This window comes from Hibiscus syriacus, unplaced genomic scaffold, assembly GCF_006381635.1.
Source record: "Hibiscus syriacus cultivar Baekdansim isolate YM2019G1 unplaced genomic scaffold, ASM638163v2 tig00116962_pilon, whole genome shotgun sequence".
NCBI lineage: Eukaryota > Viridiplantae > Streptophyta > Magnoliopsida > Malvales > Malvaceae > Hibiscus > Hibiscus syriacus.
The window spans coordinates 3,693,123-3,721,109 of NW_024063488.1; the positions used below are offsets into that span (position 1 = coordinate 3,693,123).

General features: G+C 37.0%; 3 protein-coding genes across 3 annotated transcripts; 2 read left to right on the forward strand and 1 right to left on the reverse strand.

The window, feature by feature from the left end:
- Window positions 1-6,972: 6,972 nt before the first annotated feature.
- LOC120190227 (peroxisomal and mitochondrial division factor 2-like) lies at window positions 6,973-7,794 on the reverse strand. The gene is made up of 2 exons (XM_039193333.1): window positions 7,590-7,794; window positions 6,973-7,496 (listed from the first exon to the last, which is right to left on the reverse strand). Exons 1-2 carry the CDS (start codon window positions 7,792-7,794, stop codon window positions 6,973-6,975), a joined length of 729 nt encoding a protein of 242 aa, XP_039049264.1.
- Window positions 7,795-11,598: 3,804 nt separating this feature from the next.
- Window positions 11,599-20,871, forward strand: LOC120190228 (probable cinnamyl alcohol dehydrogenase). The gene is made up of 2 exons (XM_039193335.1): window positions 11,599-11,863; window positions 20,635-20,871. Exons 1-2 carry the CDS (start codon window positions 11,599-11,601, stop codon window positions 20,832-20,834), a joined length of 465 nt encoding a protein of 154 aa, XP_039049266.1. The 3' UTR covers window positions 20,835-20,871.
- A 1,898-nt stretch (window positions 20,872-22,769) lies between these two features.
- Window positions 22,770-27,980, forward strand: LOC120190405 (phosphoenolpyruvate carboxylase 2-like). The gene is made up of 10 exons (XM_039193484.1): window positions 22,770-22,968; window positions 23,802-24,193; window positions 24,399-24,483; window positions 24,765-24,987; window positions 25,224-25,327; window positions 25,446-25,533; window positions 25,722-25,876; window positions 25,980-26,978; window positions 27,090-27,476; window positions 27,563-27,980. The coding sequence occupies exons 1-10, from the start codon at window positions 22,801-22,803 to the stop codon at window positions 27,857-27,859; spliced, it is 2,898 nt and encodes a 965-aa protein (XP_039049415.1). The 5' UTR covers window positions 22,770-22,800; the 3' UTR covers window positions 27,860-27,980.
- The last annotated feature ends 7 nt before the right edge of the window (window positions 27,981-27,987 follow it).

A 27,987-nucleotide genomic window follows, 5' to 3' on the forward strand; every position in this document is an offset into this window, starting at 1 on the left:
TAATTGGGATCATCGCATAATGGCTTCCCATCTTTTACCGGAAGAAATGTGTCAGTAACTTTAGCTATTTGAGCAGCACATATAAAATTTGTCAATTCTACAATTGATGAATCTACCACATCTCTCTATGGCTATTGAAGCTTCAGCCTCTGAGAATCTCATTTTTGTCAAGTATAACAGTTTATTCTCCTCATCAGAATCAGAATTCAAGATTTCTCGGTATTAAAAGAACTATCGATATCTGTGAAATCATCTTGAAAGGTCATTTCATAATCAGATGAGTTGTTATCAGAATTAACAAGTTGCATGAATACAAGCTTTTCAAGAGCCTATACTATTGAGTTTTATTCTCAAGAGGTTTTGTGACATTATATCTACATTTGTCAAATATGATAGATTCTCTGATTTGAAGAAGAAAGATCTATTGGGTTTCTACAACTGAAGAAATACTCAGTTCACCAATCTGAAATCAAATAACTTAACATTCATGCATCATATTTAGGTGTTTGCAAAAATAGGTGCATTTTCATTCATTTTTATCAATGTTGAATTTTTAACAGGAATTTCAAAGATTTTAGCAAAGATTTAAATCCATCATTCAATGGATCAGCTTTTCAATTCAAGTTCATAATGAGAAGAACTCATCTGAAGAAGGAAGAAGAAGTTCATAATGAGAAGAATTTGTTTAACCTTTTTCTCAAATCCATCACTTGATGGATCAGCTTTTCCAGTTCGAGTTCTTAATGAGAAGAACTCATCTGAAGAAGGAAGAAGAAGTTCATAATGAGAAGAATTTGTTTAACCTTTTACTCAAATCCATCACTTGATGGATCAGCTTTTCCAGTTCGAGTTCATAATGAGAAGAACTCATCTGAAGAAGGAAGAAGAAGTTAATAATGAGAAGAATTTGTTTAACCTTTTGCTCAAATCCATCACTTGATGGATCAGCTTTTCCAGTTCGAGTTCATAATAAGAAGAACTCATCTGAAGAAGGAAGAAGAAGTTCATAATGAGAAGAATTTGTTCAACCTTTTGCTCAAATCCATCACTTGATGGATCAGCTTTTCCAGTTCGAGTTCATAATAAGAAGAACTCATCTGAAAAAGGAAGAAGAAGTTCATAATGAGAAGAATTTGTTTAACATTTTGCTCAAATCCATCACTTGATGGATCAGCTTTTCCAGTTCGAGTTCATAATAAGAAGAACTCATCTGAAGAAGGAAGAAGAAGTTCATAATGAGAAGAATTTGTTCAACCTTTTGCTCAAATCCATCACTTGATGGATCAGCTTTTCCAGTTCAAGTTCATAATAAGAAGAACTCATCTGAAGAAGGAAGAAGAAGTTCATAATGAGAAGAATTTGTTCAACCTTTTGCTCAAATCCATCACTTGATGGATTAGCTTTTCCAGTTCGAGTTCATAATAAGAAGAACTCATCTGAAGAAGGAAGAAGAAGTTCATAATGAGAAGAATTTGTTCAACCTTTTGCTCAAATCCATCACTTGATGGATCAGCTTTTCTAGTTCGAGTTCATAATAAGAAGAACTCATCTGAAGAAAGAAGAAGAAGTTCATAATGAGAAGAATTTGTTCAACCTTTTGCTCAAATCCATCACTTGATGGATCAGCTTTTCCAGTTCGAGTTCATAATAAGAAGAAATCATCTGAAGAAGGAAGAAGAAGTTCATAATGAGAAGAATTTGTTCAACCTTTTGCTCAAATCCATCACTTGATGGATCAGCTTTTCCAGTTCGAGTTCATAATAAGAAGAACTCATCTGAAGAAGGAAGAAGAAGTTCATAATGAGAAGAATTTGTTCAACCTTTTGCTCAAATCCATCACTTGATGGATCAGCTTTTCCAGTTCAAGTTCATAATAAGAAGAACTCATCTGAAAAAGGAAGAAGAAGTTCATAATGAGAAGAATTTGTTTAACCTTTTGCTCAAATCCATCACTTGATGGATCAGCTTTTCCAGTTCGAGTTCATAATAAGAAGAACTCATCTGAAGAAGGAAGAAGAAGTTCATAATGAGAAGAATTTGTTCAACATTTTGCTCAAATCCATCACTTGATGGATCAGCTTTTCCAGTTCGAGTTCATAATAAGAAGAACTCATCTGAAGAAGGAAGAAGAAGTTCATAATGAGAAGAATTTGTTCAACATTTTTCTCAAATCCATCACTTGATGGATCAGCTTTTCCAATTCGAGTTCATAATGAGAAGAACTCATCTGAAGAAGGAAGAAGAAGTTCATAATGAGAAGAATTTGTTCAACCTTTTGCTCAAATCCATCACTTGATGGATCAGCTTTTCCAGTTCAAGTTCATAATGAGAAGAACTCATCTGAAGAAGGAAGAAGAAGTTCGTAATGAGAAGAACTTGTTTAACCTTTTGTTCAAATTCATCACTTAATGGATCAACCTTTACGGAGAAAGTTCATAATGAGAAGAACTCATCTGAAGAATAATAAGTTCATAATAAGAAGAGCTTATTCAACCTTTTGAATGACTCTATCACAGAAGGAAATAGGTCAACATCATCCCCAGCGGAAATTTCATAATGAAAAGAACTCATCTGAAAGAAAGAGAAGAATTTATTCAACATCTCTATACTAATCAAGTGAAGTCAAATGAAAAAAACTTATTATCTTTTCGTCTTTGCACTATTCTTATTAAGAATAAGCAAAGAGGGGAAGCTGAAGATATTCATTTTTTTTCATTTAAATGTTATTTATATTATTATTATTATTATTATTATTATTATTATTATTATTAATATTATAATTATAATTATTATTATTATTATTAATATATATTATTTATTAATATTACAAAACCCAAATGGTGGCCCAGATCAATGAGCCCATAATAAACCCTAACAGATTAGGGTTTTCCTATTCCCCCAGCCGTCATCTTCAATTTCAGCCGTTGGATCTGGTTTGATCCAACGGTCCACAGTTTGCCAGAGGAAACCCTAGGGTATCAATACCCTAGTGACACGTCCCAGCGCCGCCGTAGATTCCAGAAGACCACGCGGCGTTGCTTCAGCCTCGCCGCCACTCCATCCGCACGCATGTCGTCCCAACGGTGAGTCACCACTGGGAGTCCGGTGACTCACCAGACTCCATTCTTTTACCCGGTCCGATGGCCACACCGGTGATGGCTATAAAGCCATCACCCCATCTGCGAAGACAAGGAGAACAACAGAGCCAAAGAGACAAAACCCGAAAGCAAAGATACCAAAAAAGAGACCAACTCACAATAACCAGCAACTAAAAACAAAAAAAAAGGGATGAGAAAAGCTTACCGAGGAAGCTACGACCACCGGACCTCTTCAAATGTCACCAAAACCTTCGAAAACCGAAGGTATTTTTCTTAGATTTGCTCTGATCGGGAGCTGTTTAGAAGAAAAAACCATCGGAACCGTCATTAGGACGGTCTGATCTATATTTTAGTATAAAAAAAATTTTCCGGCCACCGGCGGACGGCTGCCGGCTGGCTAGCTTATCTCTGTTTTAGAGAGAAGCGAGAGAAAATTTTCTCTCTCAGAGAAGAGAGAGAGAGGAAAAAAACGAGAAATGAAGCTGGCCCTTCGGGCCAGCCGGGTTTGGCTTTAAATAGCCCTTCCCGAACGACGTCGTTTCGGAGAGGGCTAATTGTGTAATTTTTTAATTGTTAAATCCCGTCCGCCATCCCTCAAATTTGTAAACTTTACATTTTAGTCACTAAATCAATTTATAATCCTTTTAATTCGGTTCTTTAATTTTAATTTTATTTATTTTAGTCCTTTATATTAAAATAATATATTTAGGGTAAATAACAGATTTAATCCCTTAATTTTAATAATTAATATTTTAATCCCGAGTTTATATTTTTAATTTATTTTAATCTGATATTCGAATTTTAGATAAGTTTTATTTTAGTCACTAAATTAATAAATAAGAAAATAGCATGTTTAATCCCTATAATTTTGATTAATTATGAATTAGATATTTAATTTTAATTTTACTATAATTTAGTCACCAATTTTAAATATTTTCATATAGTTCTAATTATATTTTTATTGTTTTAATTTTATTTGTTTATATATTTAAATATTTTTATTATTATTATGTAGTCATAAATATATATATAATAAATAATAATTTATTTTTTCAATAAATTATTTTAATATTTATTTTTCAATATCGAAGAAAAGGGCAGTCTTAATACAACTGGATGTCCTATTCTGGTATTTTAAAATTAAATATTATAAAAAATATTATTTAATTTTATTCAAATTAATATTTATTAATATCAAAGAAAAGAGCTGTCTTAAGGCACCTAGAAGTCCTTTTTCGATATTTTTAAATAAATAAATATTTTTTTATATAATTTTGAAATAATAGGATTATAAATTAAATATATTTTGAATTTTTAAATTTTTAATAATAGAGACAATTTATAATTAAAAAATACCAATTTTGGGCGTTGTTGGGGTGCTAATCCTTCCCTAAACGTAACCGACCACGAATCCTTTTTTATTATTAAAAAGAACGAATTTTTGGCTATAAACGCAAATTAGTTCATTTTTTAATTGATGTTTTCTTAAAACTCTTTTAAAAAATAATTTTTAGGTATTCGACCTACCTGACCCAAAAGGCCGATGGCGACTCCCAAATTATTTTCAAAACCATTTATTCACATAAATTTTTCAGCCAAATAAATATTTCGTGCCCGGGCGAAAACCGGTTACGACAGTACGTTTTTATCTATCTTTATTTCACGATTTTTATGTCTTTGTTGCACATTTTTCGTTTTATTTCTTGGTCGTTTGGTCGTTCTTTTTAGTTTATATTTTCTCAATGTTGGATTTAACGATATCACGACTAATCAAGATGGCGCTTATTTGTAATCTTGTTGCTCTTCCTTACTATGAATCCTCATATTAAATTTGGATATGCGATTTTACGTTCGTGAATTGTTTCTCACGATGCTCGGCTCTGATTTACGGTTCTTGGTGATCTTTCGATAGCTTAATCCTCTTTTGTAGTTCGTTGCCGATGCAGTTAAATTTGTTTGTATCTATTTTTTGTTCGAGTCTTTTGCTTGGGTTTTTAATTATTTTCAAATTTGGTTCTTATATGATTTTAAGTGACTAGTTTCAATTATAGAAAAATGTCCAAATTATGTATTTCCTTTACAATGATAGTTATTTACCCTTATTATAATTTTAGATATTTTTTATTTTTTTAATAAAATTAGCGACTTCTATTCAAATAAAAAAAACAAAAACAAATTGTCAATATAAAATATAAAAAATATAAAAAAAAGTATATAAAAATTTGAAATATTCAAAGAAGCAGCCTTTCTCTCTTGATCTATCAGTACTATTAACTTTTCAGATTACATGATAAACTTTGCAGTCCGATCAAATGAAATTTAATTCATAACTTTTAACAATATAAAATACCATTACTTTATGAGCTTTAATGTTTTCTTTAGGATCTTATTAAGAGGAGCTTAGCATTAAATCTTTAACGCGTTGAAGTTTAAATAAGAGTGAGTTTTACCATCATGTACATAAACACAAACATTGAAATCTATCTTGTCGAATGGAGTAAATTGGGTTGGGAGGGTCGCCCTCACCTCTGTAATATCCGATTTGGATTAATCGGTTAATAGATCGGATATTAGTGATTAATTCAAAAAAAAAACTACCTTGTAACATATATACAATGCATGAATTAATTTAAATATATAGAGCTGCAGCGTCCCCTAACTCGATTTTTATTTTGTAAAATTAACTTTTTAGACTATAACTATCGGGAATAAATATGTATTTCGAAGATCTTTGAAGGATCGTATCTTTATATTCATCGGGAATAAATATTGAATATAAATAAAGATAAATGAGCCATTATAAACAATTTAGCTGTACACATAAAATTGATGAAGTTCATTGATCGTAGTGGTTGGTGGCAAAGAACTCTTCAGCAGAAGAACCTAGCATGTTAGTTGGATCGGTCGAAGTAGAATCAGCACAGATTCATAAAAACAAGAGAAATTAATCACTGCGACTCATAATTAATTCGTCACATGAAAGGGAAGGTGATGTTTTTTTATTGACACATGATTTGTTCCCAGTTCATTATCCAGCTTAATCTGCTCATATGAAAAATCAAAATGGCATGCTTCTTAAATTATTTATGTTGAATTAAACGAAACTCGAATCACGGACTTTAAAAATATATATATGTTACGATGATTTTAGACGATTCAATATTTTTTTTAATTTAGACGGAAAAGTATGACTAGTGATTAGATGGCAGTTGATCAATGTTTAAATCATCTTTTTTTATGAGGAGGGAGAAGAGAAGATATTCCTACCCATCTCTCTGTCTTGAGAAGTTTGTAGTGATATTTAGTGTTGGTATGAGGCGTAGAATCATGGTACCTACTTGTATATTGGCAGACTCAATAGATACTATTGAGTAATAATAAATTTAGTTCTAATAGATCATGTGAGTTTATCAAAGATTATATCAAAGGATAGCGACTTCCTTAGAGGTGCAAGGCTTATGGGATCATTTAAATGTATGAGAAAAGATTTTACGGAAAAAATCCAAAAAAGTGTAACGAATTTGTAAACTATATATAAGAATCTCATTGACCGACTATTTTAAATAGGGTACTGTAGAGCAAGAACAATCATTTCAATTTAATTTGTTCTATTCGTAAATGATGGGATTTGAACCATTGACCTTATTTAAAATATTTAGTATCTCATCTAAGTAGATAATTAGGTTATTGGTCAAACAATATAGTTTTAACACTGTTATGTTCGTGTTTTCAGCTTGTTTTTTTAAAATATTTACAAGAGTAAATATTTTAAACTCTTTTTAAAGCAAACAATTCCTTTATTATATATATGTTCAATCAACGCTAGAAGAAGAATAAAAACAATATTTAACTGAATCAAGCCAGCAGTCATTCTTCACGACCGCTTCCAAGGGCAACGATTTACCACAGCCGCCGCCACAACGATGGCCGCAACTCCTCCTGCCACCACAATCGGCACATTCGCCCCTTTATCTTCGCAACCAATATCTCTAACCTTTCCGCTCATAGCAGTTTCGATTGTCTTCTCGTCCACCGTATCTTTAAATTCCAACATCATCTTCTCCAACCCCATCACCTTCTTCTCGCATTGTAGTTTTACTCGGTTCCTTCTTCTCAATTCATTTCTGGTTTCCGCCACCTCGTCTTCGAGGTATTGAATCTTCTTCCTGAACTCATTGATCCTCTGCTTCATTTCCTCTTGGACTCGAGTTTTCTTGCCCCACTCGTCCTTTGCCCTCACTTCTAGAATCCCTATCTTCGTTTCCAGTTCCCTCCCTTTCTTCTCCGCCTTAACTTTCTCTTTTCTGAACTCTGCGATTTCGGAGCGTAATCTTTCGATCATTAACACTTTCTCTTCCAATCCTCTCTTTAACTCGACCACCTCCTGCTTCGCTTCGCCTACTTCACGCGTCGACGTTATGAGATCGTGTTGAAGCCTCGTGACTTCGATCCCGAGATCGGCCGATCTCGAGGCGATCGAATCCAGTTAACTCGATTCTTCTTCATCCCATTCGTCCGTTTCTTCTTCCATGGCGTGCAAATGACCCACTTCTTGATCCAGTTTATTCACCTTCTCCTTCATTCCTTTGTTTTCGTCGCTCAATCGCAGCTTCTCGCTCTTTAGTGCTTCGATTTTCGTAAGCAGCTCCGATACGTCGCCTTTGTCAGTGTTGTGAAACTTCTCCGCCGCCTCCATGTCGCTGTTGAAGGTACTCGGATTTTCATTATCTTAAATCTCTGTTTGCCTGCCAAGAAAATCACAAACAAGAAAAAGTTAGAGCAGCAAGAGAGAGAAAAACCTAAAGAATTTTTTTTCATGATTGATTAATTCAAATCAAATAATAAGAGAACGATCTTCAAACTAATTTTCTTCATTAAACCTTTCTCACGAAGAATGAAATAAGAAAACTACAAGAAGCTGCACCTTGCTGTTCTCGGTTAGGGTTTCTGCATGTTTCCCTTCCTACATGTATTTCTAAAGTTTAGAAAGCATGTAAATTTTATAAAATAAAACATGAAACCAAGTTCATTTATATAAATATAAAATTCATATTAATACGTAGTAATTATTTTAAACATAACCAACTAAATAAATAATGATACAAAATCTATATATTGAAAATTATATTTTATTAGTTGGAGAAAGGATCTAATATTACATTCCTTTTTAAGTAGTAAAATGATGCATGCAGTAAATTGCTCCTATAGGGTAGCATATTGAAAAGTTCAAATTCCTTTTTTAAGTAGTAAAATTCTTACCTTCCCTTACTCCATTACATATGAGAACAAGGAACAGTCATTTTGACGTGATTGATTTTTTGAAATTATTAGTTGGGTCATATTTTTTAAAGGAAGGGTCGGGTTAGGTTTAGGATTAAAAATCTTTGACCCGACTCGAGATAATAATATAATAATATTTTATATATTTAGATATAATTATAATAATACATCTCTATTTATATATTTTTAAATTTGATATCTATTTTATCAAATAAAAATAAATTTTTTCTACATATGCTTATGTCGAATCGGATGTAATTTTTACTCAAAAACTAAGGGGTTGTTTGTTTACTTCATAATGATTAAGCGCTGAATGATTCAAATGCTGAATGATTCAGAGACTCTGTATGAATTAGCTCTGAATGTGACATGTTGTTTGATAATGGCTCTGAATCATTCAGAATGTACTTCTGTGTTGAATCATTCTGCATTGTTTTGCTGAATCAGTCAGCACTGAATCATTCAGATGTGCGAAACAAACGCGCTGAATGCTGAGAGCGCTGAATGGTTCCATTAAGAGGTAAACAAACAGCCCCCTAAGTCTAATAAAACCAATTATAATCAACATACAAATACAAATACAAATACAAATACAAAACCAATTATAATCAACATAATAAGATGAAATGAATTTATACACGACAAAGACAATCAATGTATAACAGTAATCATGTCTTAAACTTATTGAGTAGTTTGAATGCTTAAAGGAAGTATTGTTATTTCTTATCTTAAGTTTGAACAGTTACGTTTGTAAAATATGTGTATATCATTAGTAGTTAAGAAAAATTATAAATAGATATTATCTTATAATCACCAAAACTATTAAAAAAACAGTAATCATGTCTTACATGAATCATTAGAGTTGTTCATAGACGATTAATCGTATCATTTAGCCTAAACGATTGGCTAACCATTATAATAGTTATATTTTTTAATCGTAACCTAACCGCTAACATCGTTATTAACGGTTCGATTACAAGTTAATATATAACAATTATTTTACAAAAATAACACAACGAGGACGTTTTAAAGTTTCATAATTCATACTACAAAAAAAGTGTAACACTTAACACATACCTACATCGGTGCAAGAATGTACATCTCCTAATATAATTATATATTTAATTTATTAACGGTTAACCGTTTATCAAAATTCATAACCTTAATCTTAACCTTTACCATTATTTTTAGCTGCTCGATTAACCGAAACTGTTGAACATTAATGATTTGATTAATTAACATGTTAAATATAACGATTATATCAATTAACAATTACGATTTTTTTAACACCCTTATAAATCAGAATCTAAATTAAAATAAAAACCTACACAAAACGAAGATGAGAATTGACATCCGCATGATAAAAAAAACATTAAGCTCGTAGGGCCTGAATAAACTAAAATTACTTTTAAGCCTAAAATAACTAATCTTTACGTGGGCAGATCCGTCAACTGTCTTTTGCGGTCCAAAGAAGAATATTTTTAATCGATTAGCAGCCTCAAGTGCAGTGTCTGTAGACTGAATATTTCATATCAATTTTATTGCGTTTGAATATAATAAGGAAGACGAATCTATTAAAATACTATAAACTATTTTAATTATTGAGAAGCAGTGGCCTGTAAGAACTTGGGCAATAAGTAATTATAACACAGCTTTTTCTTGATATAAATACCCAGAGAATCACACTGCATTTTCATCAGAGTTTCTCTTAAAATCCACTGTATAAATCAAATGAGACAGGAAATGGAGGGAAGAGAGGTCATTGGACGGGCTGCAACAGACGTTTCAGGACATCTTTCCCCATATTCATTCACTCTCAGGTTTTTTATTCTCTTGGATGAACGAGTTCTGTGTTGTATATTCATAATAAGTTTTCGTTTATCTAAAATTTTATAAGTTGATCTTCTAACATAAAATATTATTTCTATCATGTTTATTCTCCCTCTCATCTTACATCCGAGTCTAGATTTTTCTCAATGCTAATCGATGTTTCTATCCCATTTTCTATAGGAAAACAGGTCCAGAAGATGTGGTGTTGAAGGTATTGTATTGTGGAGTGGATCACACTGATCTGCATCAGATGAGGAGTGAGATTATGCTCATCAACTATCCTATGGTTCCAGGGTAAGTACACATACATTGGTCTCTCTAAACATAGATGATTCTAGAGGTGTAATTAAACAAAGAGGGTGAATTGTACGCGAACTATTCATATAACGTTCTATTATTAAGCTAAATAAATGAGTATGAACAGAATTTTTATGTTCATTTAATAAACGAAAAAACACGAATAAAAGTGTATTTGGATCACTTATATTCACGAACAAACTCGCTTAGCGACTCATTTATAATATCTTATATCGTTTACCTGGTTCTTCTTTTACATTTATATTATTACATTTTAAATATTGATAAAGACAATGACTAAATTAAACACAAAGTGGTTTTTAGAGTTCAAATTTTAAAGCCTAAAGAGTTTAAGGATTGGTAGTTTTCTTTGACTTCATTGGTGAAAAGAGAGTGTATAATCAATATGTTCGAAAACCCTAAATGAACATATTGGTAAAAGCTAAACTAATGTATAAATGAATATATTTGCAAACGTTAAATTAAACACAAACACATTTAAAAATAAACAAATGAATATGAGCACAATCTTATTAATTCAAATTTGATTCATTTACGTCTCTAGATAACCCTATGATGTTCACAATTTGATATCAAACTTGTTTTTTTCATCACATGCATGAAGTAGTGGGTGAGGTCTTGGAAGTGGGCTTACAAGAACAAATTCAAGCTTGGAGATAAAGTGGGAGTTGGGCGTATAATCAGCTCTTGTGGGGCATGCTTGCTTTGCAACTCCAACAGTGAACAGTATTGCAGCGAAAGGGTCTTGACCACTGGTGTCGTCCACAAAGATGGAACTCCCACCCACGGTGACTTTGCTTCTGCCATGGTTGTTCATCACAAGTAAGTCCTTGTTTCCTTCTTCAAAATTCTCTTCAAAATCGAATTCCTGGTGATTAACAGTAGAGTGGTTGCAGGTTTGTGGTAAAGATACCTGAGAAACTAGCACTAGAACAGGCAGCACCGCTCTTATGTGCTGGGGTGACGGCTTATAGTCCATTGAAGGAGTTTAACAACTCCGATAAGGCGATCAAAGCTGGGATTTTTGGGGCTCGACGGAGTTGGACATTTGGCGGTGCTGATAGCCAAGGCTATGGGGAATCATGTGACCGTGATAAGTTCTTCAGGAAAGAATAAAGTGGAGGCTTTAGAGCATCTGCATGCAGATTATTTCCTGGTGAGCTCTAATGCGGCGGAGATGGAGGGAGCTGCGGCGAGTCTTGACTACATTCTCGACACCGTTCCGGCTGTCCACGCTTTAGACCCTTACGTTTCACTTCTCAACGTTGGTGGGAAGTTAATTTTGGTCAGGGTTGTCACAAAGCCCCTCCACTTCAACACCGAAGACTTGGTTCTAAGTAGGGGTGTAAACGAGCCGAGTCGAGCTCGAATATTATCGAACTCAACTAGAACTCAAAAACTTTTTATGTAAGAACGACTCGAACTCGAAAAAACTCAAACTGAAAAATAAATTCAAAAGATCAACTAAAACTCGAATCTCAAACGGACTTAATCGCTCAATAAGCCTCGTGCGGCCTTAGCTCCTTTTCGCCCCTCGCGATAGCTAAGTCAGCCTCACTCGAACTCGTGCTAGAGAAAAGATTGGCAAGGAAACAAAGAAGAAAGAACTTAGAGAGAAAGCTTGTTGAATGCTTGAATGCTTACAACTCTTGGATGATTTACAAATGAGGATTCTACACCTATTTATAGCATCCCACCTCCTCAATGGACGGTGGAGATTGATTTGATCCTACGGTAGGGAGAGATTCTCTAGAATTCTCCATTATTTCCTACCTAACATGGAAGACTCTAGAATGCTTCTAGAATATGTACAAGTCTTGAGTGTTCTAGAATAATCTACACTATTCTATCAACCTCTAAGACCAAATGTGGCCCAACATAGCCAAAATAGCCCAAAGTGTGGGGAAAAGGCCCAATTTCGTGACATTCTCCCCCACCTATTCTGGCGTCGTCCTCGTCGCCTCGTACACTTTGAGATGTTCTTCGAACTGCCACAAGTCTTCAGCTAGTTCCCATGTTGCCTCGGACTCTGGTAGTCCTTTCCACTTGATTAAATACTCGGTATGCGGTGGGACTCCTCTCTTGCGGACCGTCCTGCTTGTGAGCACCGTTTCCACCTCTTTGTCATAAGACTTGGTTACTACGGGAGGTGCTCGATGCGAATACCCTCGGCTTGGGTCTTCCTTGTCGGCATGATATGGCTTGAGCATACTTACATGGAAGACCGGATGAATCTTAAGTGTACTTGGCAAGTCTAAGCGATAAGACACTTTTCCCACCTTGGCAAGTACTTGGAATGGTCCCTCGTATCTCCGTATTAGTCCTTTGTGAACGCTTCGGAGGGCTTTGAATTGTTGTGGCAAAAGCTTCACAAACACTAGGTCTCTAACGGAGAACTCTCGATGTCGCCTCTTCTCGTCCGCCCATTTCTTCATCTTCTTTCGTGCTTTCTCCAGACATGCGCGGGCGATGTCGGCGTTCTCCTCCCATAACTTAGCCATCTTGGCGGCCCCGGGACTCTTACCCTCGTCAAGTGGCATTGTCAATGTGTGCGGCGTGAGCGGTTGTTGTCCGGTCGCAAGCTCGAACGGACTCCGGCCTGTGGCTTCACTTCGCTGCAAGTTATAAGAGAATTGGGCGACGTCTAGCAATTTAGCCCAATCTCGCTAGTTAGCACTCACAAAGTGCCGCAAATAACACTCCAATAAGGAGTTCACCCGTTCGGTCTGCCCATCAGTTTGAGGTTGAAAGCTTGTGGAGAAATTTAACTCGGTGCCAAGGAGCTTGAACAATTCTGTCCAAAGACGTCCGGTAAATCGAGGGTCTCGATCACTGATGATGCTCCTTGGTAGGCCCCAATGCTTCACGACATTCTTGAAGAATGCTCGCGCGGCCTCCTCCGCAGTGCAATCCTTGGGGCATGGTATGAAAGTCCCATACTTAGAAAATCGGTCCACGACGACCATGATCGAACCGTATCCCTCGGACTTGGGTAATGCACTAATGAAATCCAAGGTGATCGTATCCTAAGGTCTTTGGGGAACTGGTAAAGGTTCCAGTAATCCCGCCGGCTGTCGGTTCTCCACTTTGTCTTGTTGGCACACAAGACAAGTCTTCACGTAAAGCTCCACGCTATCCTTCATATGGGGCCAAAAGTATGCCGTCTCTAGCAATGCCATTGTGCGCTTTTGACCCGGATGACCAGCCCACTTGGTGTCGTGACACTCTTTGATAAGATCTCGCCTTAAGTTGTCCCACTTTGGAACATAGATTCGTCGCCCCTTGGTGTAGAGTAGACCGTCCTCTACCCAAAACCGTTGGGTTTTGCCATCGCTAGCCAGCTTTACTAATTCTCTTGCCATTGGATCTTGCTCAAGGCCCTCCTTGATGCGCTCCAACACGGTTCCCTTGGCTAGAGAGATCGCGGCGAGCTCCGCCTTTCGACTTAAGGCATCGGCTACAACGTTGGCTTTGCCCGGCTTATATTCCAACGTGCAGTCAAACTCGGCTAGGAAGTCTTGCCACCTAGCTTGTTTTGGTGATAGCTTCTTCTGGGTCTGAAAGTAACTCGTCGCCACGTTGTCGGTTTTGATGGTGAAGTGCGCGCCGAGTAAGTAATGTCTCCATACCCGCAAGCAATGGATGATGGCTGTCATCTCCTTCTCTTGCACTGTGTACCGCCTCTCGGTGTCATTCAGCTTGCGGCTCTCAAATGCTATCGGATGCCCCTCTTGCATTAATACTCCCCCGATAGCGAAGTCGGATGCATCGGTATGCACCTCGAACGGTATGGTAAAGTCGGGTAAGGCCAAGACAGGTTCTTGGCTAACTGTTGCCTTCAGGTTCTCAAAGGCCTTTTGACATTGTTCGGACCACTCCCATGCCTTCCCCTTCTTGAGTAGGTCCGTTAATGGTGATGCTCGCACCGAGTAGCCCTGTATAAACCGGCGATAATAATTTACTAGACCAAGGAAGGACCTCATCTCACTTACCTTGGTCGGTGGCTCCCACTCGGTTATGGCCTTGATTTTGTTCCTGTCCATTAATAGCTTCCCGTGGCCGATTACATGTCCAAGGAAGTGTACCTCCTCGGTGGCAAACGTGCACTTTTTCTTCTTGACGTACAGCTCGTTTTCTCGAAGTATCTTGAACACAATCATCAAGTGGTCTACATGTTCTCCGATGGAGTTACTGTATACCACGATATCGTCCAAGTACACCACCATGAACTGGTCCAAGTACGGTTGGAAGAGCTTGTTCATGAGCGTGCAAAACGTCGCCGGTGCATTGGTTAGACCAAAGGGCATGACCAACCACTCGTACGATCCGTATCGGGTGATGCATGCAGTCTTTGGCTCGTCGCCTTCTGCTATTCGAACTTGGTAGTAGCCTTTTTTCAAGTCCATCTTCGTGTACACCTTGGCTCCTCCAAGTCTGTCAAATAAATCGGCAATCAAAGGGATCGGTAGCGATTTTTAATGGTTACCTTGTTAAGTGCTCGGTAATCGACGCACATGCGCAATAACCCATCATGCTTCTTTTGGAAGAGTACCGGTGCGCCATACGGTGCCTTCGAAGGTCGAATCATTCCCATATCGACTAGCTCCTTGAGTTGCCTTCGAAGTTCCTCAAGTTCGGGTGGGGCCATTCGGTAGGGTGCCAGGGCAGGCGGCTTGGCACCGGGTTCTAACTCGATTTTGTGATCCACCTCACGCCTTGGTGGAAGTTTATTTGGTAACTCGGGCGGCATCACGTCCTTGTTTTCCTCTAAGACTTCACGGATGATTAATGGTAGGTCATCCGTTTCCTCGATCTCGTCATCTTCCTTTAGCATGGCCAAGTAAGTAATGTCTCCTTTCTTGATGCCTTTACCAAGTTGTATGGCCGAGAGTTGTGTGGTATCTCGACCTTGCTCTTTTGGTACCTCGATCGTGGGGATCATGCAAGGAGACCATTTCTCCAAGATGCAAACAAAACTAAAGGAAGGCATAGGGATAGCGGTTACCTGTCGGAGAAAGTCTAACCCCAAAACGACCTTAAACTCTTCCATGGGAATGACAGAAAAGTTCACTTGGCCCTTCCAAGTGCCTAAGCGTAGCTCGACCCCTCGTGCCACGCCATGGAGTGGTACAGCTTGTGTGTTTACCGTCTTGAGCCATCCTGTGCTCCCAGTGTACTTTAGGCCCAAACGGTTGGCTTCGTCTTTAGACACGAAATTGTGGGTAGCTCCCGTGTCCACCATGGCTCTTATCGGCTTCTCGTTGATCACCGCTTCCACATACATGAGCCCATTACTCGATGTTGGTGTCAATGGCTTGGCCTTCAAGGCGTTTAGAACTTGGAGTGACCCCATCTTGGCTTGAGACTCTGTGTCTTGACGATCGACGATGGCAGACAATGAACCAAGTTTGGGACAGCTACTCATCGGATGCGGTCCTTTACACAAGAAGCATCCTCCTTTGGGAACGTAGGCCTTTTTCTTCTCTTCATAGTCCCTTCGGCCCGAACGTCGATCACGATCTCCCTCTTTATTTTGTGGCCTTCGATGATCTCGGTCTCGATTGCCTTGGTAATTCTCCCGCCGTTCTCCCCCACATTTGGCTGGATACTTATCTTTATTTTTCGTTGCATTGGTATGGGAGTAGGGTTGGAAGTCGACGAGTGACTCGGCGATGGCAATGGCCTCATCAACCGTTTTAATGTCCCGACGGTGTATCTCTTGCTTGGCCCATCCTTGTAGTCCGTCAATGAAGTAGAACAAGAGATCTTCTTCGGACATATTGGGAATTTGAAGCATAAGGGTTGTGAATTCTTTCACATAGTCCCGCATAATACCCCGTTGCTTCAACTCTCGCAATTTCTTGCGAGCCTCGTATACCACATTCTCGGGATAGAAGTGCTTCTTGAGTTCTTTCTTGAACTCATCCCACGTATCTACCCGACAAGCTCCTCGCTCAATGTCGGCATGTTTCCTACGCCACCATAACATAGCAGTATCGGAAAGATATAAGGCAGCGGTCTTTACCTTGGCGGCCTCGTCGTTAAGGCCGATTCCCTCAAAGTATTGCTCCATCCGCCATAGATAGTTTTCGACTTCCTTGGCGTCCCTTGCCCCGTTGAACCCTTGCGGCTTGGGGTACTCAACCCTCGGGGTGGAGACATAGTTAGCACCCCCGCTAACGGCGGCTCTCTTGCAGAGCGTCAAGTCCTCCCGCATCCCCTCGATGCTTTCACGGACGGCTTGGATCATATCCTCTAGCTGTATGAACCGAGCTTCCACCTCGTTATTGGTCTCTTCGGCATTTCCTTTGAGTGTGTCAACTTGCTCCAAGACATGGTCCTCCAACGTCTTGAAGTCGTGCTGGACCCTTTCCAACTTCTCGCCAAACTCTGCCACCATCGGTTCTATGAAAGTGCTCTCGCGGGCCTTACTTTGGTCCCTCTTCTTATTCTTGTTGGTGGGTGCAGCTTCTCTTCCACGTTCCTCAGCAACAGTCGACTCGTTCGAATTTCCGGCCATTCCTACAATACACGTGCACGATATTGACGCCTTTACCGGCTCTGATACCAACTGTCACGGACTTAATCGCTCAATAAGCATCGTGCGGTCTTAGCTCCTTTTCGCCCCTCGCGATAGCTAAGTCAGTCTCACTCGAACTCGTGCTAGAGAAAGGATTGGCAAGGAAACAAAGAAGAAAGAACTTAGAGAGAAAGCTTGTTGAATGCTTGAATGCTTACAACTCTTGGATGATTTACAAATGAGGATTCTACACCTATTTATAACATCCCACCTCCTCAATGGACGGTGGAGATTGATTTGAATCTACGGTAGGAAGAGATTCTCTAGAATTCTCTATTATTTCCTACCTAACATAGAAGACTCTAGAATGCTTCTAGAATATGTACAAGTCTTGAGTGTTCTAGAATATTCTACACTATTCTATCAACCTCTAAGACTAAATGTGGCCCAACATAGCCAAAATAGCCCAAAATATGGGGAAAAGGCCCAATTTCGTGACAGAAGACTTGGTTCTAAGTAGGGGTGTAAACGAGCCGAGTCGAGCTCGAATATTATCGAACTTAACTAGAACTCAAAAACTTTTTATGTAAGAACGACTCGAACTCGAAAAAACTCAAACTGAAAAATAAATTCAAAAGATCAACTAAAACTCGAATTTCAAGCTCAATTAAAACTCAACTCAAAAAAATTTCAAGAGCTCGATTAAAACTCGAAATTCAAACTCAATTCAAACTCAATTGAAGCTCAATTCAAACTTAATTGAAGCTCGAGAATTTAAACTCGATTCAAGCTCGATGATTGTTTTAAACCTGCGTATCCCTTGCCTTTTATAATAGACTCAAATATTCTCTCTCTATTCACTACCGATGTGGGATTGTTTTCAATTCACAACTCTACAACTTTCTCCTTCTTCCCCTGTTTTTTTCACGTCAAAAAGCCTTCTCTTTCACATATTTTCCCACCACCCAAACACTCCTAGAGTCAAGAAAACATAGTAGCGTACAACAGGTTGAGAATGGTGGTTCTAATCTTTCAATCCAGACGGTGAAAATTTGGGGGGTGGAGAAAACATATACAGTTCAACAGCTTCTGACTTTACCGCCGTTCAACAGCAGCGTCAATGCCCTGTCTTGGGTTGGTCTCGACCGACAAAGAAATCACGGTCTTCTTGCAGTTGGAATGGAAACTGGACTCCTTGAAATTTGGAGCCTTCATGTCGAAAGAGGCGATGACAGCATTTCAACGCCAAGTGTGAACGCTGCTCCGATCATCCAGCTCGATCCTTTCATGTGCCATGTTTCTGCAGTTAACCGTTTGGCGTGGAAGAACCATGAGAAGAATGAAAATTGCAGAAGCCTCCAGCTTGCTTCTTGCGGAGCTGATAATTGTGTGAGGGTGTATTCAGGCCTGTCGGCATCACCGTGTGGGCTGTTACCTTCGGTACTATCAAACGTACAATTTCACGGATTATTATTTTGATGGTTTCCATGGGTCACGGTGTCATGAGGCCGACCCTCGGTGGGCTTACTTCGAATGTAATCATGGTTGGAGTAACCTTCTTTCTGGCATCCGAAGCTCTTGAACTGGTGGAAAATGCCGGTGCAGTGAGTGATCTTTCGGGAAAGGCGAGACTGTTTTTGGTTCTTCCCGTCGCAATCTTAGATGCCTTCTTCATTCTTTGGATATTTACTTCCCTCTCTGAAACTTTAAATAAACTTCAGGTATGTTTTCTTCTTCAACTTTTTCAAATAATTGTAGTATTCATACATGCATTCGATTATTGAGTTTATCTCATCTTTTGAAATTCTATAATGAAAGTTTAGCAATGGTATATTGGTGCAACAGGCTAGAAGGATGATGGTAAAACTGGAAATATACAGGAAGTTCACAAATGCACTGGTAGTAGCCGTTATCGTATCAGTGGGTTGGACGTGTTACGAGGTAGTCGAATCCATTATTTTCGATGCTATCTTTCAGCTGCTTTCGAATAAAGCATTATGCAATCTTGCATCTTTAGAATAGGAAGTATGAGACAGAGTAATGTGAAAAACTGAAATAGTAATAATATTTAGTGTCAAACTAGAAAAAATAAAATAATAATATTTTGTATTTTTATCAATTTTAATATATATATATATATATATATATATATTATATCTTATACTCGTATCACTAATAACATTTAGTAACTTCTCAAATGGTTACATGATAATATAAGCTCATTGTCACCTTCATTTCAAAAAAAAAAATCTTTCAATCCAGACAACTTTATTTTAATTGCTTATTTCTTATTAATCATAACTTTTATCTTTCAATCGGTATATTTATTTTGCATGTTGATATGTTTATGTATAAGTATGCGATTGATTTATTTAGGAGTCACATAACATCATTTTGCATAATTTATATGTTACCTTCATGTGCATAATTTAACCTCTATCATATAATCGGATTTAGGGTTTATGGTTTATATTTTAAGGTTTATGATTTAGGGTTTAAGGTTTAGATATTAATTAATCGACTTGGTATTGATTTATGAGGTAAGTATGATTTAGGGTTTATGATTTAGAGTTTAGGGTTTAGGGTTTAGGGTTTAGGGTTTAGGGTTTAGGGTTTAGGGTTTAGGGTTTAGGGTTTAGGGCTCATTGCAAAGACATTAATTAAATTTTGAGGGTAGTTGAATTATAAAATTTTTAATATATTTTTAAAATTTTATAATTATCAATAGTATATTTTTATTATTTTTTTAATAATGTAATTTTAAAAAATCTAAAATTATAATATAACATTTTTTCGAGCTGCTCACGAGCTTTTCGAGTCGAATATCGAGTAGCTCGTTTCGGCTCATTAAGAACTCGAGTCGAGCTCGAGCTCGAGTCAAGTTCATTCGATCCGAGTATTTATCAAGCCTTGACCGAGTCGATCTCGAATAGCTCGCGATCTGTCTCGTCTCATTTACAGCCCTAGTTCTAGGTAATTGTCGTACCCTCACTAAAGCTCATTCGCATAAATTATTTTCACATTTCACAGCCACACTAGAATCGTAGAATACTTCCGAATTTCTGACATCAAAGGAATTTCAAAAGACATGAAGTAAACGTCTTTGGAAAAAAGATCTTGAAGATCTAAAGTTTGAGAAACTTCAGTTAATTGATATGACATCTAACATGTCTATATGACTTATCAAAATTAAATTCATCTTCACCTAATCATATTAACTTAGTCTATTAGTCTATCGATAGTCATTATGATCATATAATTGACACACGACACTAACAAAATCCTATAAAATCTCTCTACTAGGATAGAGAGATAGAATGAGACCTCTATGAAACTTCCTTATCTTTATTCTCCTGTGAGTTTTCTTCTCATGAAGATAAAACCTTTCGATGTCAATCAACGATTGATATTCATCGGTTATGACTTTCCGTCTAAATAAAAAGAGATAAACAATTGATAGTCGTCACAATCTATTTGATCTCATCAACATTAATCAAAACAAAATTAATCGACATTTATTGTTTAATAGTATATATCATATAAAAAGTATTGCTGGTTTGCAAGTAAATTTGATTGAGATGACTGCAGGGAAGAAGAAATTGACGGGAAATTTCATAGGAAGCATTGCAGAAACACAAGAAATACTGGAGTTTTGGGCAGAGAAGGGTCTGAGTTCGATGCTAGAGGTGGTGAAGATGGATTATATAAACACAGCTTTTCAGAGATTGGAGAAGAATGATGTGAGGTACAGATTTGTACTTGATGTTGCTGGCAGCAACCTTGAATGAATGAATGATTCATAGCTCATTTTCCAAGAAAATACCATAACAAGTTTTCACTCAAATAATTCTAATCCAATAGGATTGAGTTTGTATTTTGCTTACCCTATCTTCTCCAGCAATACAGAGCATGTTAGACTCCACAATCATAGATATATGTGAAAAAAAATCATAGATTTAATTGTTTTTTCAAAAATTTAAAATTATAAATTCATTAAGTGGATTCAATGGTAAAAACGAAAAGTTATGTTCTTTAGAAGTCCCGAGTTCGAGCAACTACGCCTGTATGTATATATGGTGTCAATAACTTAATAAAGTTATGAACTCATCAAGTGGCTTAAGTGGTAAAAAGAAAAATTATGCTCCCTAGAAATCATGGGTTCGAGCAACTACGTATGTATGTGTATATGCTGTCAATAGCTTAAAAAAATTCTGAAAAGATACAATCTTACAATCATCACATACTGTTAAAAACAATTTAAAAATTCATAAATCTAAAATAAAACACTGTCTGTACAAACAAACATAAAGTTGCAAAAGTGAGTGTTGGTGGACTTAAAATGAAGAAGTTTGATTGGCAAATGGCTTTACAAGATCCTCAGAGGCCAAATAGTAACTTTTGATAAGCTGAAGAGGCCAGAGGTTATTGTCTGGTTTGGATGCATATGAAGAAGAGGATTAATGCAGTCCACAAAGGTAACCCATGAATGCTCAGTTTTTGTCTTTGTTTTGCCCCCACTCCCATCTCCTTTCACTACTTCCTAGGGCTGACCAAGTAATTTAAAAAAAAACAAAAAAATAGAGAAAAAATTTTAAGAAATAAATTTAATCGGATCCCTCAATTGAAAAAAATTATATTTTTAGAAAAATAAAAAAAAAATCTAATTTTGCTCATGTTCACGTGTAACATGAAAATTCATGACCAACTATATAGCCATGGAGAAAATTAAACAACTGTCATCTTGTTATGTTAGTTGCTTTAATAAATTTTAAAATTCGAAATTTAAAATAAAATTATTGAGTATCCTCAAATTATACAATGGTCGAGAAGCTGAATGAAATATTAGATCTATTAAGAATGTGAAGGAGAAACAATAACATATTAAAGCTGGCAAGAAATAATCGAAGATTTATCTAATAAATGTGTTTGAATGGAAAATAAATTTATTTTACCTAAAAGGAAATACATACAATTACATATCATATACACATCTTTAACACAAACATAGATCGACCTATCATTTTCTCTTGTGATTGAAATCAGTCATATTATTTTCTTTTATTTTAATCTACAAGAAAAATATAAACTAAAATCATCAATATTTTTTTACGACACTAGAAAAATCTTTCGCAATTGTAATCGATTTTAGTCCTTAATTTTTCTTTACTTATTACAAAGGATGGATTTATTAAATTTGTCAATATATAAAAATTATTATTCATATAATTTTTGAGTTCAAATAATTACGTTTGTAAAGTGTGTAAATATTATTAATTATTAAAAAAATATTATTTTATAATCATATCGTATTATTAAAAGAATAAAAGGGAAGAACAGTTGCCGTTTTGTGCTATAAATAAGAAAGCGAGGCAACTGCCGAGTGTCAGTCAGTGTATCATCTCGTGATGTAATCTTGTGTTACGCTTTCTTGTGTTGAAGTCATAAGTTACCCATTGGAATTGCTTTGCTCCCTATTTTCTATCCATTTATTTCTCCACCCATCACGGGTATCACTCCTTCTTTCCTTCACTTTCTTCTTCATTTAGATAGATTTCTCCACACATTGTATTTGAATCACCTTTTTTTTCTCCAATTTTCCTGGTTTGGGTTCAGCGGATTCATCGCCACAAATCATTTTAATCAAACTTTTTTGAATTTTTGTTTACTGCTGAAAACAATAAATTCATCCGTAATTTGTTGCTGCAATAAATTTTCTTTATTCCTTGGGCTTTCACTGGTTCATAAAGGGCAGGAATGGCAGGTAGGAAAGTGGAGAAGATGGCTTCAATAGACGCACAGCTGAGGCTATTAGCACCTGCGAAAGTCTCTGAGGATGACAAGTTGGTCGAATATGATGCTTTGCTTTTGGATCGTTTTCTCGACATTCTTCAAGATTTACATGGAGAGGATATCAGAGAAACGGTATTAATTCACCACTACTTTCAATTTCATGATTAGCAACTAAGAGTGAGCTTCCCATTGAGTCAAATTAAAATTTTTTGAGTTAAATCTAATTGAACATTTTTATTTTATAAATCAAATTTTATTTGAATTTTTTTAGTCAAATCTAATTATTTAAATTTAATTATAAATATTTATAATATAATATTCCTAATTAATTCTAATTTAAACGGATTTTTATAACTATATATATATTTAATGCAAAGTTGAGAAATTTTACTCAAAATAAAATATCAATGCACAAATTATTAAAATAATTTCAATTCTAATTAGTTAAATCGAATTAAAAAATTATTTTTTTTCGAGTCTTGCGTTTAGTTTTCCTCACCCCTGTTAGCAAAAACTGATATATTGGGGTTAATGTTATTAGCTCTCTCTAGAGTATGAAGGGAAATGTGACCCTAAAATATTGGAGGAGCTTCGGAAAGTATATAGGAGATAGTTAGTAGTCTTATTTTATAAATTAAATTTTATCCGAGTTTCTTTTTTAATCTGGATCAAGTTTATAAAGTTTGAGTTGAGATAAACTGAGTTGTTCAAGTTTATGTTTAAGTTTGAGTTCAGTTTAAACTGTTTTTTTATAGTTATATACATATATAATGTAGAGTTGAGAATTTTACTCAAACTTGAAAACTAATCTAATTACTAAAAAATGAGTTATAAACTTAAACTCAAGTTGAGTTTATAAAATTATGAGTTGAATTAAATCAAGTCGAGTAGAAAAATTTGATATTTTTTAATCGAGTTGTGTTCACCCCTATTAGCAGCTGATGTATCGCGGCTAATGTTGTTAGGTTCAAGAATGTTATGAGCTGTCTGCTGAGTATGAAGGGAAGCGTGACCCTAAAATATTGGAGGAGCTTGGGGAAGTGATAACAAGCTTGGATCCAGGGGATTCAATTGTGGTTACCAAATCATTCTCCCATATGCTTAACTTGGGCAATTTGGCTGAGGAGGTTCAAATTGCTTATAGGAGGAGGATCAAGTTGAAGAAAGGAGACTTTGCTGATGAAAGTTCTGCAACCACTGAATCAGACATTGAAGAGACCTTCAAGAGACTTGTGGGGCAGTTGAACAAGTCCCCTGAAGAAGTTTTTGATGCTTTGAAGAATCAAACTGTAGATTTAGTCTTGACCGCCCATCCTACTCAGTCTGTTAGGAGATCTTTACTTCAAAAACATGGAAGGTGTGTCTTCTTGTTTTCGACTTACCTATGTCTCACCATTTTAACAAGGATATGAGTCTTGCCCTGATTTTATTACATTGAGTGGTTAGAAATGGAGTGTTAAGAGTTCCTATCATTGATTCCTTGGATTAATGATGGCATTTGTTAGAAGATTTTTTCTGGTTTATGTTGTAATTCACTGAGAATTCTGTTTTCAATCTTGCAGGATACGTAATTGTTTAACTCAGTTGTATGCTAAAGACATTACTCCGGATGATAAGCAGGAGCTTGATGAGGCGCTACAAAGGGAGGTAAGGACTTGCAAAAACTATGATGAGCTTGTTTGCATGACACATGATAATTTAATTTACTTTTAGTCGTGGACCGTACAACTTTGTGTGCTTCAGCATTGACATGTGATGTTCACCCTTACTCGGTCTTCATACATGCATATATAATCTGCGTGTAGATATATACGTATATGTTTGAGTCTTGGATTTTGTACTTGTCATTAGAAGTGCAGGGAACTGAGGCTTATATTCCAGAATGCTAAATCAAGATATGACAACTCTCTCTTTTTTTGTTCATATAGATTCAAGCTGCTTTTCATACGGATGAGATCCGTAGGAATCCTCCCACCCCACAAGATGAGATGAGAGCTGGAATGAGCTACTTCCATGAGACAATCTGGAAAGGTGTACCGAAATTCTTGCGTCGTGTTGACACGGCTTTGAAGAACATAGGGATAAATGAACGTGTTCCCTACAATGCCCCTCTTATTCAATTCTCTTCATGGATGGGAGGGGATCGTGATGGTATGTTTCTTTTCCATATATATTTAACTGAACAGTGTCTTCATTTTTGCAAATAGTTTGTCGCTTAAATGAGGGAACATTGCAAGTTGCAACTATAAATCTTATTTATCTTACAGTAGGCATGTGAAAGAAGAATATATTGTATTCTATTATTAATCGAGTTGAAATGCAGAAATGCTTACCTTATTACATATACCGAGACTGATAAGCGGAGATATATTTGTTGTGGACTGCAGGAAATCCCAGAGTAACTCCGGAAGTTACAAGAGATGTATGCTTGTTGGCTAGAATGATGGTGGCTAACTTGTACTTCTCCCAAATAGAGGATCTTATGTTTGAGGTGTAAAAATGATAACTTCACAGCCCCTAACACTTATTCCTCTAGTTAGAGTGTAGATCGTGGTGTATTGTTAAGATTTTGATTCATCTTCTTTCCTTTTGCTCTGGTTTGTTTTTAGTTATCAATGTGGCGCTGCAGCGATGAACTTCGTGTTCGTGCAGATGAACTTCATAGGGCCTCGAAAAAAGATGTAAAACATTACATAGGTATGTAACATTGATCTTAACCCATGCTTTAACTTCTACACTTGATTTTGACTTATCAGTAATGGGTGTTCATATTCTTGTAAATTGCTTCCAGAATAATACGTGCATTAGCTCCATAAGATTGAAATATTGTTTGGGTATAATTTGTAGATCGATGTGTTCATTGTTAAAAAAAAATTTGAGTGCAGAATTCTGGAAACAGATTCCTCCAAATGAGCCGTATCGTGTTATTCTTGGTGATGTGAGAGATAAGCTGTACAATACACGGGAACGTGCTCGTCACCTGTTGGTTAATGGGTTTTCTGACATTCCTGAAGAAGCAGCGTTCACCAATGTGGAGCAGGTCTGTACTTTAAACTTAATCTGATGAACTTGCTGAGTTACAGCTGATTTAGTCAATTTCCTAGTGTTGCATATTTCTTACCATTTTTTTTATATTTCTGTAGTTTCTGGAGCCTCTTGAACTCTGCTATAGCTCACTCTGTGCTTGTGGTGATCGGCCAATTGCCGATGGAAGCCTTCTTGATTTCTTACGGCAAGTTTCTACCTTTGGGCTTTCACTTGTGAGACTTGATATCCGACAGGAATCCGACAGGCATACTGATGTCCTTGATGCTATCACAAAGCATCTAGATATTGGATCTTATCGAGAATGGCCTGAAGAACGCCGACAGGAATGGCTCTTATCTGAACTCAGAGGCAAGCGTCCTCTATTCGGCCCTGATCTTGCCAAATCAGAAGAAGTCGCTGATGTGCTGGACACTTTTCACGTCATTTCTGAACTGCCTTCAGACAGCTTTGGTGCCTATATTATCTCGATGGCAACAGCCCCATCTGATGTGCTTGCTGTTGAGCTTTTGCAACGTGAATGCCATGTAAAGCAACCATTAAGGGTGGTTCCGTTGTTTGAAAAACTCGCTGATCTTGAAGCTGCTCCTGCTGCTGTGGCTCGCCTCTTCTCAATAGATTGGTACAGAAATCGGATCAATGGGAAACAGGAAGTGATGATAGGCTACTCAGATTCTGGAAAAGATGCTGGCCGTCTCTCTGCAGCTTGGCAGCTATACAAGGCACAAGAGGAACTTGTAAAGGTTGCAAAGCAGTATGGTGTTAAGCTTACGATGTTCCATGGCCGAGGAGGGACTGTTGGGAGAGGAGGGGGACCGACTCATCTTGCTATATTATCTCAACCACCAGATACAATTCACGGTTCACTTCGAGTAACAGTTCAAGGTGAAGTTATTGAGCAATCCTTCGGAGAGGAGCACTTGTGCTTCAGGACACTTCAGCGTTTTACTGCTGCTACACTTGAGCATGGAATGCATCCCCCCGTATCACCAAATCCAGAATGGCGTGCACTCATGGATGAAATGGCACTAGTTGCGACAAAGGAATACCGTTCTGTAGTCTTCCAGGAACCTCATTTTGTTGAATACTTCCGCCTAGTAAGTATTTCACCGCTATAATCCCTTACTCGGTACTTCAATCGAATTCTTCATAATATTTTCTACAAGTCTTAATAGTTAAAAGTGACAATCTTAATTAACCTGTTGCAGGCAACACCGGAATTGGAGTATGGTCGGATGAATATCGGAAGTCGTCCATCGAAAAGGAAGCCAAGTGGAGGCATCGAATCACTCAGAGCAATCCCATGGATCTTTGCATGGACTCAAACAAGATTTCATTTGCCGGTGTGGCTTGGCTTTGGGGCAGCTTTTAAGCATGTGATCGAGAAGGACACGAAGAATCTCCAGATGCTCCGAGACATGTACAACCAGTGGCCTTTCTTTAGGGTCACAATGGACTTAATTGAAATGGTGTTTGCCAAGGGAGACCCTGGTATTGCTGCCTTGTATGACAAGCTACTAGTATCAAAAGAACACTTGCCCTTTGGAGAGAAATTGAGAGCCAACTATGAAGAAACCAAGCTTCTTGTTCTCCAGGTAATAAAAACAGGCAGACGAATGCAGTGATTCTAGTATATAGCTATTTATATGAAGCCTAGCAACAATTTCGCCTTGTTTTGTAGGTTGCTGGACATAGAGATCTTCTCGAAGGCGACCCGTACCTGAAGCAGAGACTCCGACTTCGTGATGCTTACATCACGACTCTTAATGTCTGCCAAGCATACACTTTGAAAAGGATCCGAGACCCGGATTATCATGTGAAGGTAAGGCCGCACTTATCCAAGGAATACATGGAATCGAGGAAGTCGGCAGCCGAGCTAGTGAAACTCAACCCGACAAGCGAGTATGCTCCTGGTCTGGAAGACACCCTTATATTGACCATGAAGGGTATTGCTGCTGGCATGCAAAACACTGGTTAAAACTAAACATAGCCCCAAACTTGCGGATTGTTGTCTTTTTTCTAGATTCCCATTGCATGTAATGGTTGACCCCTTTCTAAGGTTGTATTTGCTTCAAGTAAACCCTTTTTTGTTATTATTATGATAAA